At 51.8% G+C, this 14225-nt stretch overlaps 4 protein-coding genes across 4 annotated transcripts; 2 read left to right on the top strand and 2 right to left on the bottom strand.

The window, feature by feature from the left end:
- Window positions 1-664: 664 nt before the first annotated feature.
- Window positions 665-4070, bottom strand: NEUTE1DRAFT_70784 (uncharacterized protein; the record flags this gene model as incomplete). The annotated part of the gene is made up of 5 exons (XM_009857104.1): window positions 665-1199; window positions 1258-2073; window positions 2137-3451; window positions 3520-3830; window positions 3928-4070. The coding sequence occupies 5 exons, from the start codon at window positions 4001-4003 to the stop codon at window positions 967-969; spliced, it is 2751 nt and encodes a 916-aa protein (XP_009855406.1).
- A 788-nt stretch (window positions 4071-4858) lies between these two features.
- NEUTE1DRAFT_70786 (uncharacterized protein) lies at window positions 4859-7716 on the bottom strand (the record flags this gene model as incomplete). The annotated part of the gene is made up of 4 exons (XM_009857106.1): window positions 4859-5352; window positions 5416-6168; window positions 6227-7268; window positions 7323-7716. The coding sequence occupies 4 exons, from the start codon at window positions 7714-7716 to the stop codon at window positions 5013-5015; spliced, it is 2529 nt and encodes an 842-aa protein (XP_009855408.1).
- A 1827-nt stretch (window positions 7717-9543) lies between these two features.
- On the top strand, window positions 9544-11472 carry NEUTE1DRAFT_89477 (uncharacterized protein; the record flags this gene model as incomplete). The annotated part of the gene is made up of 3 exons (XM_009857107.1): window positions 9544-10095; window positions 10151-11045; window positions 11102-11472. 3 exons carry the CDS (start codon window positions 9544-9546, stop codon window positions 11170-11172), a joined length of 1518 nt encoding a protein of 505 aa, XP_009855409.1.
- Window positions 11473-12428: 956 nt separating this feature from the next.
- On the top strand, window positions 12429-14017 carry NEUTE1DRAFT_89479 (uncharacterized protein; the record flags this gene model as incomplete). The annotated part of the gene is made up of 8 exons (XM_009857108.1): window positions 12429-12529; window positions 12597-12672; window positions 12747-13179; window positions 13261-13293; window positions 13345-13376; window positions 13448-13521; window positions 13673-13743; window positions 13813-14017. 8 exons carry the CDS (start codon window positions 12483-12485, stop codon window positions 13911-13913), a joined length of 867 nt encoding a protein of 288 aa, XP_009855410.1.
- Window positions 14018-14225: the final 208 nt, after the last annotated feature.

The following is a 14225-nucleotide window of genomic DNA, read 5'->3' on the forward strand; positions in this document are numbered from 1 at the left end:
CTCAGAGGTGCTTTCGCTGTACAAGGCGCAAGTTATCAGAGACGGACGACTGAGGGAAATATAGGGAGGGGACAATGAGCCGAAAGTAAATAAAAGAAGAAAGTCGAAGCCCGAGAAGGAGAAAATAAAGTGGATCTTCTATCAAAAAAATGGGGATCCGGCATGTATGTAGAGTGGAACACCTTCTGCGCGCGTGAGTTGTCTTTCCCCTCACGGTCCCCTTCAGCATTCAGCTTCACTCATTTGTTTCGGCAGGCTCAAAGCTGGGCAAATTGGCCCGGTATGACATATCCCTCTGAACGGGACACTTGCTTGTTTTAAAGATGCTGTGCAATGTTATTCTTGCTGGTTATGACGCGCCGCATTTCCCACTATGTTGACAGCGAGGTCAACGTCGCACCTTTCTTTTCCACTCGTGTGACTTTATGCTTGCATGAATTCCGACTCCGACGTTGCGGCTCAGGTCCCAGCCACTTGCCCTAGATATACTACGAGGCGCATAAGTGTGCGGGCCTGATCCCTTTCTGAAGAATCAGTACGTACACAGTTTATGGTTGACAAGCTGATCTTTTAGTGTTCCTTGCCTAACTGCTTATGTTTGAACTCAGGTAGATCATCTTCAGCAGATCGCTAGTTCATCAGACTACCAGTGTGAAGAGAGTACAAGATCGAAAAGATTCGAGACCCCGAGGTCGACCCTGGCAGGACGAACAGTATAATCAGATATCTCGCGGTTTTGTTCATATTGTGAGCAGCCAACACAACACTTACAGAACTCTCATGCTATCCAGAAGAAAGAAAGTAATTCTGTCTTTCTCTACCAGATAGTATGACGCGACTAATAATAGAGTACTAAGTTTGGGGTAAAACGCCATGCGGACAACAAGCTAACACCAAACAACCAACATCCCTCAAGTTACCAAAGCCAAGGTCATAGTTGATACCTCGCCCGTTTCATTAAGCTCTTTAAGCAACAGACGCCACGATCAAAGCAGCCACACCTTCCTCCTCACTCCTGACAGTGATCTTGGTAGTAACACCCGACTTGGCCGAGAAAGCCATACGGACGTTGGCAACCACTCTGCCGCCGTTGACAGTCTTTCCGAGGAGCTTGAGCGTATGTGTGGTCTGGTTAAGGGGTACATCTGTTCCCTCAAGGGGTTGTAGCGACAAAGTCTTTGCTAGTTGTTCGGTTGCGTCTGTAGAATGTTAATAAATGGGTTTGGCAGAAACCAAAGACCAGAGAATTTTACGTACCTGATATGCTCTTCATGCTGCTGAGTAGCAATGTCTCCTCCGCCTCTTCCCCAGAAGCGCCAACCTGCTCCCAGATGTGCGCAAAGTTGCTGGCAAATACGGGAATAACATAGTCGCTTCCTGCCAGGTCAAACTCGGCAACCTCGTACTCGTCATCGTAGCCGGTTTCTTCAGGCTCACCGGTGCTGGGATCAATCTCCTTGCTGGTGAACTTGAGGACGTTGGAGAAGGTGCTAACTGGTAGCGAACCCTCACCGCTGACCTTTCTGAATGCCACATATACCTTTCCAGGAACGTCGGTCTCGAGCTTCTCAGCCTGAATAATGAATAACTCCTCAAGCTCTTCTTCCGCGGGCGTAGCTACGACAGAGACGTTCTCTAATACGGTGTCGGGAAGCGTGTTCTTGACCTCGTACTGGAGCACGATATGCTCCTTGAAAATATGCTTGACAACTCCAACGACGTATTCGGTCTCCGCCTCGGTCAACTCCACCACCGGCGACGACTTGAGAGCGGCGCCAAATTCTGCCATCTCGGGAATCTGCATCAACTCCTGCGCATACTTTTGCGCAGCCGCCGAGGCAGATGCAGCTGCCTCGGCGCTGGTGGGAGCCGCCTTGGTTGGTCCGACCTTGGGTGGCTTGAGTGAAGGTGTCGTAGCAGTAAGCTTCTTGGTCCTATCCTCGGCATCTGCTTGTTCGCGGGTAACAACAGGGATCTTGGAGATGTCGAAAGGCGCCTCGAATGTCGACCTGTCATCAGAAGTAACATACGTGACGAGCTGATGCTCGAAAAAGGACAACGAGAACATGCTGTCTGTTGACATGTCAGTATGTGATCGCATCCGGCAAACGCAACATAAAGTAGACGAGAACTTACCATTCTTGACAAACCTGTTCGCAAGCTCATCCTCTTCCTTCATAAGCTTGAGGTTAAGAGCAGCACGATCGCGAACCTCGTCATCAACATCATCCAGACACCTGGTGAGGAGAACCTCTACGCTGCGCTTGACTTCAGGATCTTTCTGGCCGACACCAAATTTGGCAAGGGCAGTAACCGCTGCGGCGCGCACAATGGAGTTCTCGAGGACCACCCGGTTGTAGATGTATCGGATGTACTTGGTAGGCTGGGATGTCTTGGGTCCCTCAAGACCGAGGAGGTGAAGGACACGGACTGCCAACTTGGTGAACTCGCAGTCCTCAATAAATTCGCACAGGTGAGCGAGGGCCTCCTCCTTAGATTCGGGGACGAACTTGATAAGATCGAACATGCTCTCCACCACGGCGCGCTTAAACTCATAACCACCCTCATCGCGCAAAATACCACTGAGGAACTGGAGCATGCCGGCCTGCTTGCTGGGAAACTTGAGGCATAGAGTACGGATGGCTTCGACAATCGTAATCTTGAACTCGTCGGTGATTTCAGACATGAAGCCAGAAATTTGCTTCATCAGGCGATCCACGCTGGCCTCGTTTCCGGTCTTGAGTAGGGTGGTAATGGCAAAAGTAGCGATGGAGCGGTTGCTGTTGGAGATGAGGAGCTCAATGTCCGGGTTGCATACAGCAACGGCCGCCGGCTTGAACGAAGCGAAGTTGTGGAGAATGCGAAGAGCGGCGAACTTGGTGACAGCGCGGGGCGAGGTAAGGAAAAGTTGGAGGACATGAACTGCCTGGGTGACCTCAGCGTCGGTGACATCCCGCATATCGCAAATCGCCTTTGCGGCCTCGAAGTTGACCATTTCGCTCTTGTGCCTGAGCCAGCCATCCAGCAGCTGCATCATGGGCTTCCTAAGGTGGGGGTCTTCGTCGGCCAGCTGGGCGGCAAGACGGACGAGCAACATGAGAGCAGCGGGGTTCTTGACGGCACCGGGAGCACCGAACTGCTGGACCATCTTCACCAACGCCATCCTGTCGTGCATGCGCATTTGGTAAAGCAAGCCAATGGCATGGTATTGGGTCATGGTCGAGCTGTTGATGGGCAGATCTCTGTTGGAAGATCCGAAACCGAGGGAGAAACCGCCGGTCGACTTGGTGTTAGCTGCCGCTTCCGAGGTCTCATTCTGCCACCGTTTGACGACGTCCTTGGCGACGGGGAGAAGGTGATATGATGATACGAGGGCGGCAGAGGATACTGAGGGGTTTCTGTCGACAATGGCCGTCTTCATGACACGCTCGATGGACTGTACTGTGGTGGCCTGCACAAGGTCGGGGTTAGCTCCACATCGGGATAACCATTAAGGGGTCGAGGAAGGGGGCGGCTTACATCGATGATGCGGCAAAGGGCGCGGATGGCATTCGGGCGGTAGATGGCATCGGTACTACCGCCAGTATCCTTCATAATGGTGCTGGTAACCATAATGATATCCTCGGCCGAGTTGGCCAGCTCCTTGATGACAAGGTGGACCATCTGTCGTAGGCTGGCATCTTTGTTCTGGAAGAGCTTCGAAATACCGAAAAACAGCGTCGTGGCTTCATTTGTCGGGAATCTTTCGCCGGTGTAGAGGAGGAGAGCAATCTTGGTGAGGAGGATACGACATTTGCGCGGCTGAATGGGGGAGTTGTTGAAGAGGCGGGCTGTATGTCGAACCGGTCAGTCTTGAGGAGGTTAGGAGTATAAGGGCCACGTCCACCCGACGAACAATGCCTCAGCTGCCAAGGTACTCGGACTCACCCTCCTGGAAGACCTGGGTCCGGTCGACCTTGACCAGACCCGTCTCAGCATCCTCGTCCTTTTTGCCGTAATTCATGGCGGGCAGGGCGACGATGGGTGCTGGAGGTGTGATGTGGATTTGGGAAACCCAAGTTGTTGTTGTTGAGGTAAGTAAGTCGAGGCTAGAACAATAGAGGTACGGAATAACGGAGTAGCGTGTTGCCTGTGCGACGGTGCGGCCAGCAAGCGGGTAGTATCCCCAAACCCGCGACGTTGCCAATTCCACTGCACAGTCGAGGGGGAGTCCACTGAGGTGTCAGGGAGTCCGTGCTCCCGGGCCACGCTGCCAGTCTCGCCAGTTTAGAGGCTGAAAGCCTCCCGGCAGGAGCAAGCTTCTCCATGTGCATCGCCAACCTTGTCCTCAAGGGGCGGGTGTTACAGCGCACAGACCACTTTTCCAATATGTACCTACATAGCTACCTCTACATAGATGTTTCCCTCCCGCCTCCTGAGTAGATCATCGAGTTCAATTATTTCTAACATAATCACACGGGATGTTGTTCCTGGAAAACAAACTTGACATTGTTCAACCTGCCAGGGCACCTCACTTGTGCTTCTGAAGGAAAAACAGAACCGAGATTGCCAGTACATAGTAATCACCATGATAACAGCAGTGCTAACACCAGTACGCTGTTTCGTGATTTCTATTGATACTTTACTTGGACCTGTTCAGTGCTAAACTTTACATCCCACACTCGGTCTAGGTGGCCGCCTTCCTTTTCGGCTTGAACGACAGCTTGATACTGACTACCTTACTCAGATTGCATTATCGTGAGCCCTTCTTGCTGTCAATTGGTTCTCCTCAACGGTAGTCCCAGCCTGCACTTAAGGATACAGTTGGTCCGAGCATCCATTGTACCCATCTCTTCCTTTTCGTATTCCTCAAAAAGGACATATAGCCTTGCCTTGGCTCATAAAAGCATGATTTGTTTTCTAGTATGGCTGCTTGCTCTCTTTGGGGCGTACTCGTAGGCACGGCTTCTTATATCACTCTCTGCTACGGCCCTCACCTGCGTAGCATCAGCGATCAGATACACAAATGGACCCTATGATGTGGAAGCAGCTTCTATCGCTTCTGCATCGACAGGCACCTCAGCTGAGACCACTGCCGAGGCCTCGGGTTGCGCCTCAGTCTGTACCTCCGCCTGTGTTTCGAGTTGCATGTCCGGTTGTTCCTCGCCCTGTACCTGCGCTTGGTCCTCCGCTTCGGCGGCGCTTGCTTGCTCCTGCATCGGCTCTTGCGCTTGATAATCAGTATTGATGGGAAACCCGTTCCGGACGTCGTCTTCCTTGCGATCGGGATTTTTGCCGCATGCCTTCACAGCTTCTTTCTCTTTCTTACCCAGCACAACGAGATCAAAGGACGGAGGCAAAATAGCATCAGCCCTGTACCAGACGTGTCAGTAGCGGCCAGATAAGGTTTAGTAAGCAAGGTGTCAAGTCACTCACTTTAAGAAGTCCTGCTTTAGCAAGCGAGCTTTGTCTCGCAAAGCCTGCTGGTCACGAGGGCGCTCAAAAGGGATGTTCCCATTCTTTATTTCCTTCTCGATGACGCTCCATTTGCACTTGTACGTGTCCACTGCCTTGATCAACATCCTGATGTCATCGCGAAGCCAGGGCGACCGACTCTGTGGTCCTCTGGCTTTCCGGTTAGCTGCCGATAGCTCCCTCGAGCGTTGCGACACGACGTCGAGGTCAGGCTCGGCCTGCGTGCCTGAGGACGGTGAATACCTAGCCACAGCAGCGACAGCGGCAGCAGCAGTAGCGGCAGATGAAGACGGCGTCCCAACATCCCCCATTGCACCCTCTGCGGCAGGAGTGGGGACAGCAGGCCTCGGGCGACGGGTCCTTGGCTTTTTGGCTGGCGGTTTGCTCGCATCTGATCCATCGACTACACTATCATTACCGCTCGGCGAAGCTCTCTTAGGTCGGCCTAGCTGGGCGGCGGACTGTGCGTAAAGAGTGCCGTTTTGAAAAGCACTCGGATTACTAGGGTACACCAAAGGCGGCGATTGTTGAGCGTCGAAGCTAGGGGGGTATGGGGCGCGCCCAATGGGGGGGTAACTGCTCAATGGGAGTTCATGGGGTCTTCCGAAGATATCCTGGGTTGTCGAGAAACCTCCATCTTGTGCTTGTGAAGCTTCGCTATCAGATTCCAGAGGTATCTTCTGAAGGGAAGCCAAATAATTCAATTGTCTTTGCCTGCAACAGATATCATATTAGCATAGAGGCCCAGTAGCCTAGGAGGTTGTATACATACCCAGTAACTGCCAGTGACTCACTCTCCAACTGAGACTGGATTTGTGTTTCCTCTGCCGAGGAATCCGGCGCGCCATACTGTGTAGCTAGGTAAGACGGCCCCGGTGGCACAGGCTGTAGTTGTCGTTTGGTTTCCTGGAAACAGGTCTCCAGGCTATCCCTAATAGTCCGTAGAGACGTGTGAGGGTCATACAATTTCTTGATATGCTCCAAGCAAGCATGAAGAGCGGCGTCGTCGATGGATTCGTTGGGCAGGCATCCGCAGATGGACTGCAGCCGTGTAATATACCCTTCCTTGTGCCAAGGGTCGCCGTTGGGGTCAATGCCCGGAACCAACCTCAGCGGCAAAGCATCCTTGTTGCCTTGTTTGAAGTCCTCCACTGCTTCCACACTTGGGACCCCTTGACAGAACGTATCCGCCAATATCTCCGATCGGCTTACGGGAAGCTGGTTCTGCGCCTCGAAATTCTGGAGGGTGAGCATGAACAAAAGCGTCCGGATTTCCACAACTAGGGTCATGATGTCTTCTGGCTTAAGGACCGCCGAATTCTCGACTCCATCCACTACCAGAGACTGGGCGATTATGTCATCGCAAACCTGCAAGTCGGCCAAGTCGTCTTCGGCTTTACCCTGCTGAATCACATCAATTCGATCGAACATTGTCGCAAGGTTGGCGAGCGTCACAGTCTTGCAGGCGTCAGAGCCGGCCGGCGAGTTAGGGTCGACTTCCATGGCCGAAAGAACGTGCTTGAGGTTGATGCTGGGTTCGCTGTTGTTGGAGATATAACGTAAGCGGTACATTTCGAACTCTTCTTCCAAAGCTGCCTGCTCATCAGGGTCCCTCTGTTGAGGATGTATTGTGGCTAGGAGAGTGAACAGTTTGTCCGCTGAAGCGAAGAGATGTGGCAACATGCGGCTCATCAAAAGTCTCTCCTTTCCCCTCCTTGCCGGAGTTCTGCCCAGCTCGGAAACTGTGTCAATGGATACCCCACGAGCCGGGGCACCAGTGAAAGATGTTGATGTACCCCTACGAAAAGCAAAACCTGTTGCAGACAATTAATATGACGATTCGAGGTAAATTGGCCATGTACTCTTACTTGGGGTTTCTGGCTGAGAGGAGATGGCGTCCGTGCCAGAGACACGGGTGAGAACGCTATTAACGCTCACCATGCTCTCAGCACGAGCATCACGGCGCGTGCTTCGACGAGCAACTTCAACGAAGGCCTGCTCAGAATCCTTGCTTTGGCCTTTCGGGGCTGGGACGGGAGGAGGAGGCATCCCTGATTCCTGAGCACCAGTGATAGCTGGGTCAATCTGAGCATCATGAACCTGCTGTTGCTGTTGCTGGAGCTGGTGCTGCTCTGCCTGCTCCCCTTGAGTAGGTGGCGGAGATTGCTGCTGGAGACGCATGGTACGCCGGACAGCAACCGTCGTTCCCTCGGCCGGTTGTTGTTGCCGCGTGCCAGGACGACCTCTCCCGCGTCCCGTCATTGTTCCCCTCACTGATTCACTGACCAGCACGTTCCGTGAGCTCAGCTGTCGAGAAAGATGGATGGAAATGCGCGTGCTTGTCGTCGACGACAGCGAAGAAGGGTTGGGGTTAGGGTTCAGTCCGCGTCGACGAAGTTGGTTTTGAGATTTTTTTGCTGTGAGGATTTCGGGGTTGGAGGAGGAAGGCCCAATTCGATTTCTTTTGCCAAGGACAGGAAGCCAAGCAATACCTGCCCCACTACCACACTGGCCGTGGTCTTTCACGTGACCGCCCAGCACCGTCGTCATCCCTCCAGGGCCCGGGTACTCGGGCGACGTGAACCGCGCCTTGCAGCGGGCAATCACAACCTCATGCCGTAACCTCTATTCTACTTGCCTGTAGACAAAGACCGCCCAACAATCAACAAGACGTGCCCGGTGAGCTTTTCCCCAATTCAGCCGACATAAGTCATAGCGTCGACTTAGGATTGGGGTCAGAGGCTACTGTAAGTACTCTAACGCCAGGCCATGGCTCCACTGCACGGCATTTCTGTTAGTACCTATCCGGACATTCAGAGCTCTGAACAGATCTCCACCGACCGGACCGGAAGTTATCAAGTCACATTACCTACCTTTCAGGTTCGTATGGAATTACCGCAATTTCAGGTTGTCTGAAGGAATCATGGACAGTAGTATTGGGAGTTCACAGAACAACATCGTAGCATTTACTCCCAATCAAGAGAGACTGAAAGGTTGTTAATTGGTATGAGGTGTATCCAGACTCGCGTAGACTGGGTCGCTGAAAAGACCCAACAAAGCAGAGCAAAGATGTACCGACTACTGATACCTTTGAGGACCGCGATCCCCCAAGTATCTTTATGCCCCAGCGACCAAATTTATTTATGGGCTGGAGACTTGGAGTAATGGTAATAATTTCCACCAGGCAAGGAAATATTTCATGTGATACTTACTATTTGCAACACGAGCATGCGTTCGTTGTCACCTCTACAGCGATCCTTAAGGGATTTTACCAAACCTACATTCAGTTAGCTTGCTAGTGATATGGCCTCATCAATATAGCCTCACCGAATAATGTAACCAAAATGGTGGACAGAGTCTCTACTGCCCTTGTATGGCTTTGAGGTCGCTTTGTCTTGTGGGTAGTTTTTACTAGTAATTGTCTTTTCTAAACTTCGGGTGTTCCAGGTTACATACCTAGTTTGGCAGTCTATCCCTGACCTTCCGATGCCTACCATGTACTAACGTAATGCCGTAGTCCAACAGGCATGATCCTGTTAGGCGTGGAATAGCTGAAATTGGTGCTACTGGTGTACATAAGTTGTTCGGCGCGGTCCCGCGGTTGTTGTTTGATGCATGGCAGTAGGGGGAATCCAAGCGCGTGGTGGCGGTGCGACGTGCACCCTTTCTCGTGCATCTACCCCAGCATTCCATCCACTTCAAGTTCCAAAAGCGAAGCTCCAACAGGCTGGAACCCCTGATTAGGTAAACACTCGATCTGTCGACAGGCCGCAGAACTTCTATCGCAACTTTTGCTTCTGGCCAGTTCTGCTCTGATTCCGTTTTTGGGAACCGACACTGGGCAGAATCACCATCTGCCCGCTATTCGATCGCTCTTTATTGTCCCTACGTCCCTAACTTCATGTGGTGAGACAACAGTTTTCTGCTTCTTTACCTTCTTTGGTCCGGCGCCAGCTCTTCTCGAAACCTTGACGATCACCACGTTTACGAAGAACACCGACCGCAATAGTACTGTCGATAAACATCCGCCTTCTGGCAACTCTTGCTCCGATTCCAACGAAAAGACACCGACCCAAAGTCGCCTTTACAATGAGATTGCGACAGCTTCTCATCCCCTCCCTTGCGGCCACTGCCGTCATCGCGCAGTCGACGACGGAGAGCAGCAAGCAACTCGAGAAGAATGCGGCTATCGATTCCCTAGTCGACGTCCCACCAGTCGCTAAGAAGTACGGCACTAAAGATGCGCCTGTCGATGGCAAGGATGGGAAGCCGCACGCGGGCCCCTTTGTCGACTTCGAGTCTTCTGCTCCCGAAACCACCAAGGACTTGCCTGTTTTGAAAGACCGCCCAGAAGATCCTACAATTGTGGGCGGAAAGAAGATACCCGATACTAACGATGGAGTCATGGACGACCCCAATCGACAGGGGCCCAAAGAAGGCACCACAGGTACAAGCGGCGGTGTAAGCGAGAAGACCAAGGAGAGGATCCTGAAGGAGAATGAGACTGGCGAGAAGGTCGAAAACAAGCCTCAGGCCCCTAAGGAAGCTCCTCCCCTGCCGCACGCAGAGCAGAAGAAGGTGGACAAAGAAACGCAAGACAAACATGGTGACAAGGCGGCAGACGATATCACGGGCTTCGAGGTGAGTTTAGCATGTCTACCAGGTCGCGACGGGGCCCAGCTAACCACCGGTTCAGAAGCCAGCAAATCTCCCTGACAAGACACACGACAAATCCCCCCCTCTGCCTGACTCGGCGGGAAGAATCGATCATCTAGACGTCCCCAGTGGAGAGAAGACGGGAGCCAGCCTCGGTGACTTGGGCAAGGGCACTGAAGGCGTCATCACACCTTTCCACTCTTTCTTCCTTTCGTTCACCATGATTCTTTTTTCCGAGATTGGCGACAAGACGTTCCTCGTCGCTGCCTTGATGGCTATGAAGCACGACCGCCTAGTTGTGTTTTCCGGCGCTTTTGCTGCCTTGATCACCATGACCATCCTCTCAGCCGTCTTGGGACACGCTGTGCCCACCCTTATTCCCAAGAAGATCACCAACTACCTGGCTGCTGCTTTGTTCCTTGTCTTTGGAGCTCGGTTGCTCCGTGAGGGTATGGCCATGAGTCCCGATGAAGGCGTTTCCGCCGAGATGCAGGAGGTTGAACAGGAGCTTGAGGAGAAGGAACACCTTGCCCGTAAGCAGGGCCGCAGGAGGTCGAGCGTCTCTCCCTACAGTCTGGAAATGGGTCTTGGTAACCGCAAGTCTCGCTCCAAGTCCCGATTCCCGACGCCGCCTCGAAGCCCCTCCAGCTCGCCCGATGCACGAAACGCTTCGCCGCGTGGAAGAAACCTTACGGAATGCCTCGCCGGTTTCAACAATCTTGTGTCTCTTCTGCTGAGCCCAGCCTGGGTCCAAACCTTCGTTATGACCTTTTTGGGCGAGTGGGGTGACCGCAGCCAAATTGCAACCATTGCCATGGCGGCTGGTCAGGACTATTGGTGGGTCACGCTCGGAGCTGTTGTCGGCCACGGTATCTGCACGAGTGTTGCCGTCATCGGTGGAAAGGCTATTGCAGGCAAGGTCAGCCTGAAAGTCAGTAAGTTGACAACCGCTTTCCCTTACAATGCACGCATGCTAACCGCTGCAATTTAGTCACCGTCGGTGGTGCTGTTGCCTTCCTCGTCTTCGGCGTCATTTACTTGGTTGAGGGCTTTTATTCGTAGACCAACATGGCTTATGACGTTCCCGCTTCAAATGCGTCACTTGTCTCTTTCAGCATCATCACATCAAACTTTCGCACCCGTTCCCTAGAGCTATTGTTTGTAATTGCTTCAGACGCCGCATTGGACATACACGGCAAGGTTTTCAGAGACTCTTCCCCTTTCTTTTTTCTCTTTCCCCTTCAGAAGGGTTTCATTTGCTCTGCAACGCAGAGTCATGCTGGGTCAACCGGATAAGGCCATATGAACAATAACCTACCCCTGTATGCCTTGCCCGAACGATGCGGTCGTGGCTGATTTTTTTCATTCTCCTTCCAACCTCATTTTCTTTAATCTTTTAACGTTCCCTTACGCGAAGTGCAGTATCTCAAAGGCATTGATGGGATGGATATTGGTATGGTGGATAATGATACAGGTTGGGGATACGAACTTCACATACGTACAGTATGGGCTATTGTGACGGTGGATACTATCCAAATTAAATTCAGTGTAAGAACAATTAGAAAACCGAAACGAATAATGACACCACTTTAGGGTGAGAAGGGAGGAAAGGGCCAACTTTCAATGTAATCTATTGGCGACAAGATCATTGTCTATCGCCCTCGTGGACGAAGCCTGTTCGCATGAGCGTGACAAGCGCAGCATGGCAGAGGGATGTACATATACTCAGCGGCAGGCAAGTTCACCAAAGCTAGGCCAAGTAATGATTGTCCCGAATGCTGGCGGTCACCGGCATCTATAAATGGTTTACGAACACCTTTAAAGTGATATACACTGATGTGGTTTGGCAGTGCGTCCGAGCCAGGATGGTACACAATCATGTCCACTTCGAGGAGCTTTGCGAGAACGAAGACTCAGGTGCAGGCGCATATTATCGGCGGAGGGAATGTCTTTGATGTCATAGGCAGGTTTTTCTGTTAGCTGGCTTGCTCTACGACAGGCTTAAAAGTTGATGTTCGTCGAAGTTGCACAATTGAGGTCACGGAGCAAGGGAGAAGTGCCTGAGTGCCAAGACTTTGCAAATGATGTTTGAACTGCTCGATGACGTAGTTGGGGCATCAGGCCGTTCGTTTGAATAGCATCTTTCATCTTGCTCGACAACAAATCAAGTCCTTCGAACCCCCGCACTCGAACTTCGCGAGAACCTAAGAAGTCCACCAACCTAAAGGTCACAATTAGTTCAATTTCGTGGTCTTTTTGATCTAACGGCTGCACCAGCGCTTCGACCGCAATACCTTCCACCTTCTCTGTCTATCAGCAAACGATTATCACCAGTCTCAATATTTCAGCCATCCATCTCTATTCGCGACACGATGTCAGGTATTGTCGAGTCAGTCCAGGCCAAGGCTCAGGAAGTCGCGTAAGGCCTTCGTATTTCAAAAGCACCTGGCCAGATACTTGATACTGACGCTTAGTGATGGGAACAGGAAAGAGGACTATGACCGCGCCAAAGCCCTGATCAATGATGCTGCAAAGAGCGGATCCTACTTGTATCCCATCAAGGTGTGTTCGCATACCTTCGCAGTGAAACCTCTCAGCCGGGATATAGTGTTGACGATGTTTTCCCCTTGTTATAGGGAATCTTCTACTTCCTGAGCCATCGCAGCCTTTGGAAGCCCCTCCTTAAGAAGCTGGCCCCTATTGTGACGCTTTCTGTCGGAGTGGTAACGGGCATGTTCTTCTTCACCTACGTGCCGCAACTCGCTCTTATGACTTTCGTCAACGGGCCGCTCGCAGTCCTCACCACAGCAGTGCTCGTTTTGAACGAGAGCTCTGCAGTCATTTCATTCCTCTCCAGGAACTTCGTCATGCAGGATGCCCTCTTGGACACCTTTGACGGCACCCTGATTTCCAGGGACGCTACCAATCTTGTCAGTGAAGGCAGAGAGCTGAAGTCGGGCAGGGATCCCATCCAGAGACTGGGAAAAGTTCTCAAGAATCCTTTCCAGCGTTTCAGCCCCAAGGCGTTGATTCGATATGTCATGTACTTGCCGCTTAACTTCATCCCAGGTACAAGAAGATTAGCCCCCCTCCCCCCACCATTGCATTACGTTTCTCAAAGTCGCATATGCTGAAACAAAAGTTGAATAGTTGTCGGCACGGTAGCATTCATCGTCTTGCAAGGTAAGTGCTCGTCCTCTGTTAACATGTGAAATGTGGCACTAAGTCCGATAGGACGCTCTCGCGGCAGCACGATTCACGACCGGGTAAGTCAATGGCACCTGCAATGCCAACCTGCTCAACTATCAAAAGATATCAATGTTGACCTTGGAGTCAGTACTTTCAACTCAAGCGATGGTCCCCAAACCAAAAGGCGGAGTGGCTTTCAAAGCATACAGGCCCATATTTAGCGTAAGTAATTTTGCGTGATGGAGTTTCCGCACGAAACATGTCCTACAATGTATCAAAAAGCTCCACTGGCTGGTCTTCCACAGAAGCAGTTGATGCCATCAGGGAGCAATGCTTTTCTCGACCGAATTCTCGCTGACAACGTATCGAATAGCTTCGGTGTTCTGGCAACGCTCCTTGACATGATTCCGGTTGCTTCCGTGTTCTTCTCATTCACAAACGCCGGTAAGTTTCACTAGAACACATTGGTTCTTTGCCTGATGAGAAAATACAAGCAACTAACCATTATCATAGTTGGTGCGGCGCTCTGGGCGGCCGATATTGAACATAAGGAGACCGAGATGACCGATGGCACTGCTCCTGGTCTTCGTGAAGCGGCGAAGAAAGCCGAGTGAGATGGTATCAGACCGAAATTGATTAATGCATCACACAGAGGCACATCCCTGAGTGGGAGGTATCTTTAACTTGACACAGCTGGTCAATTCGGAGGTGGTGTTGCATGTTGCATCTGCTTGGCCGAAGAGGTACGGCATTTTGACAGCGCAGGATGCTGTGCGACCAGTTCAAGCCCTCGCTCGAATCCGACTTGCAGACTTTTCCTGTAAGATTTTTGGTCAAAAACTTTTCATCCGCCTCTTTATTTCGGAGTACTGGATGGTTAGGACATCATTTCCACTCGGCAGTTGCCTCACCACCCTGAATACGAG

The sequence above is a fragment of the Neurospora tetrasperma genome (genome assembly GCF_000213175.1).
Source record: "Neurospora tetrasperma FGSC 2508 unplaced genomic scaffold NEUTE1scaffold_81, whole genome shotgun sequence".
NCBI lineage: Eukaryota > Fungi > Ascomycota > Sordariomycetes > Sordariales > Sordariaceae > Neurospora > Neurospora tetrasperma.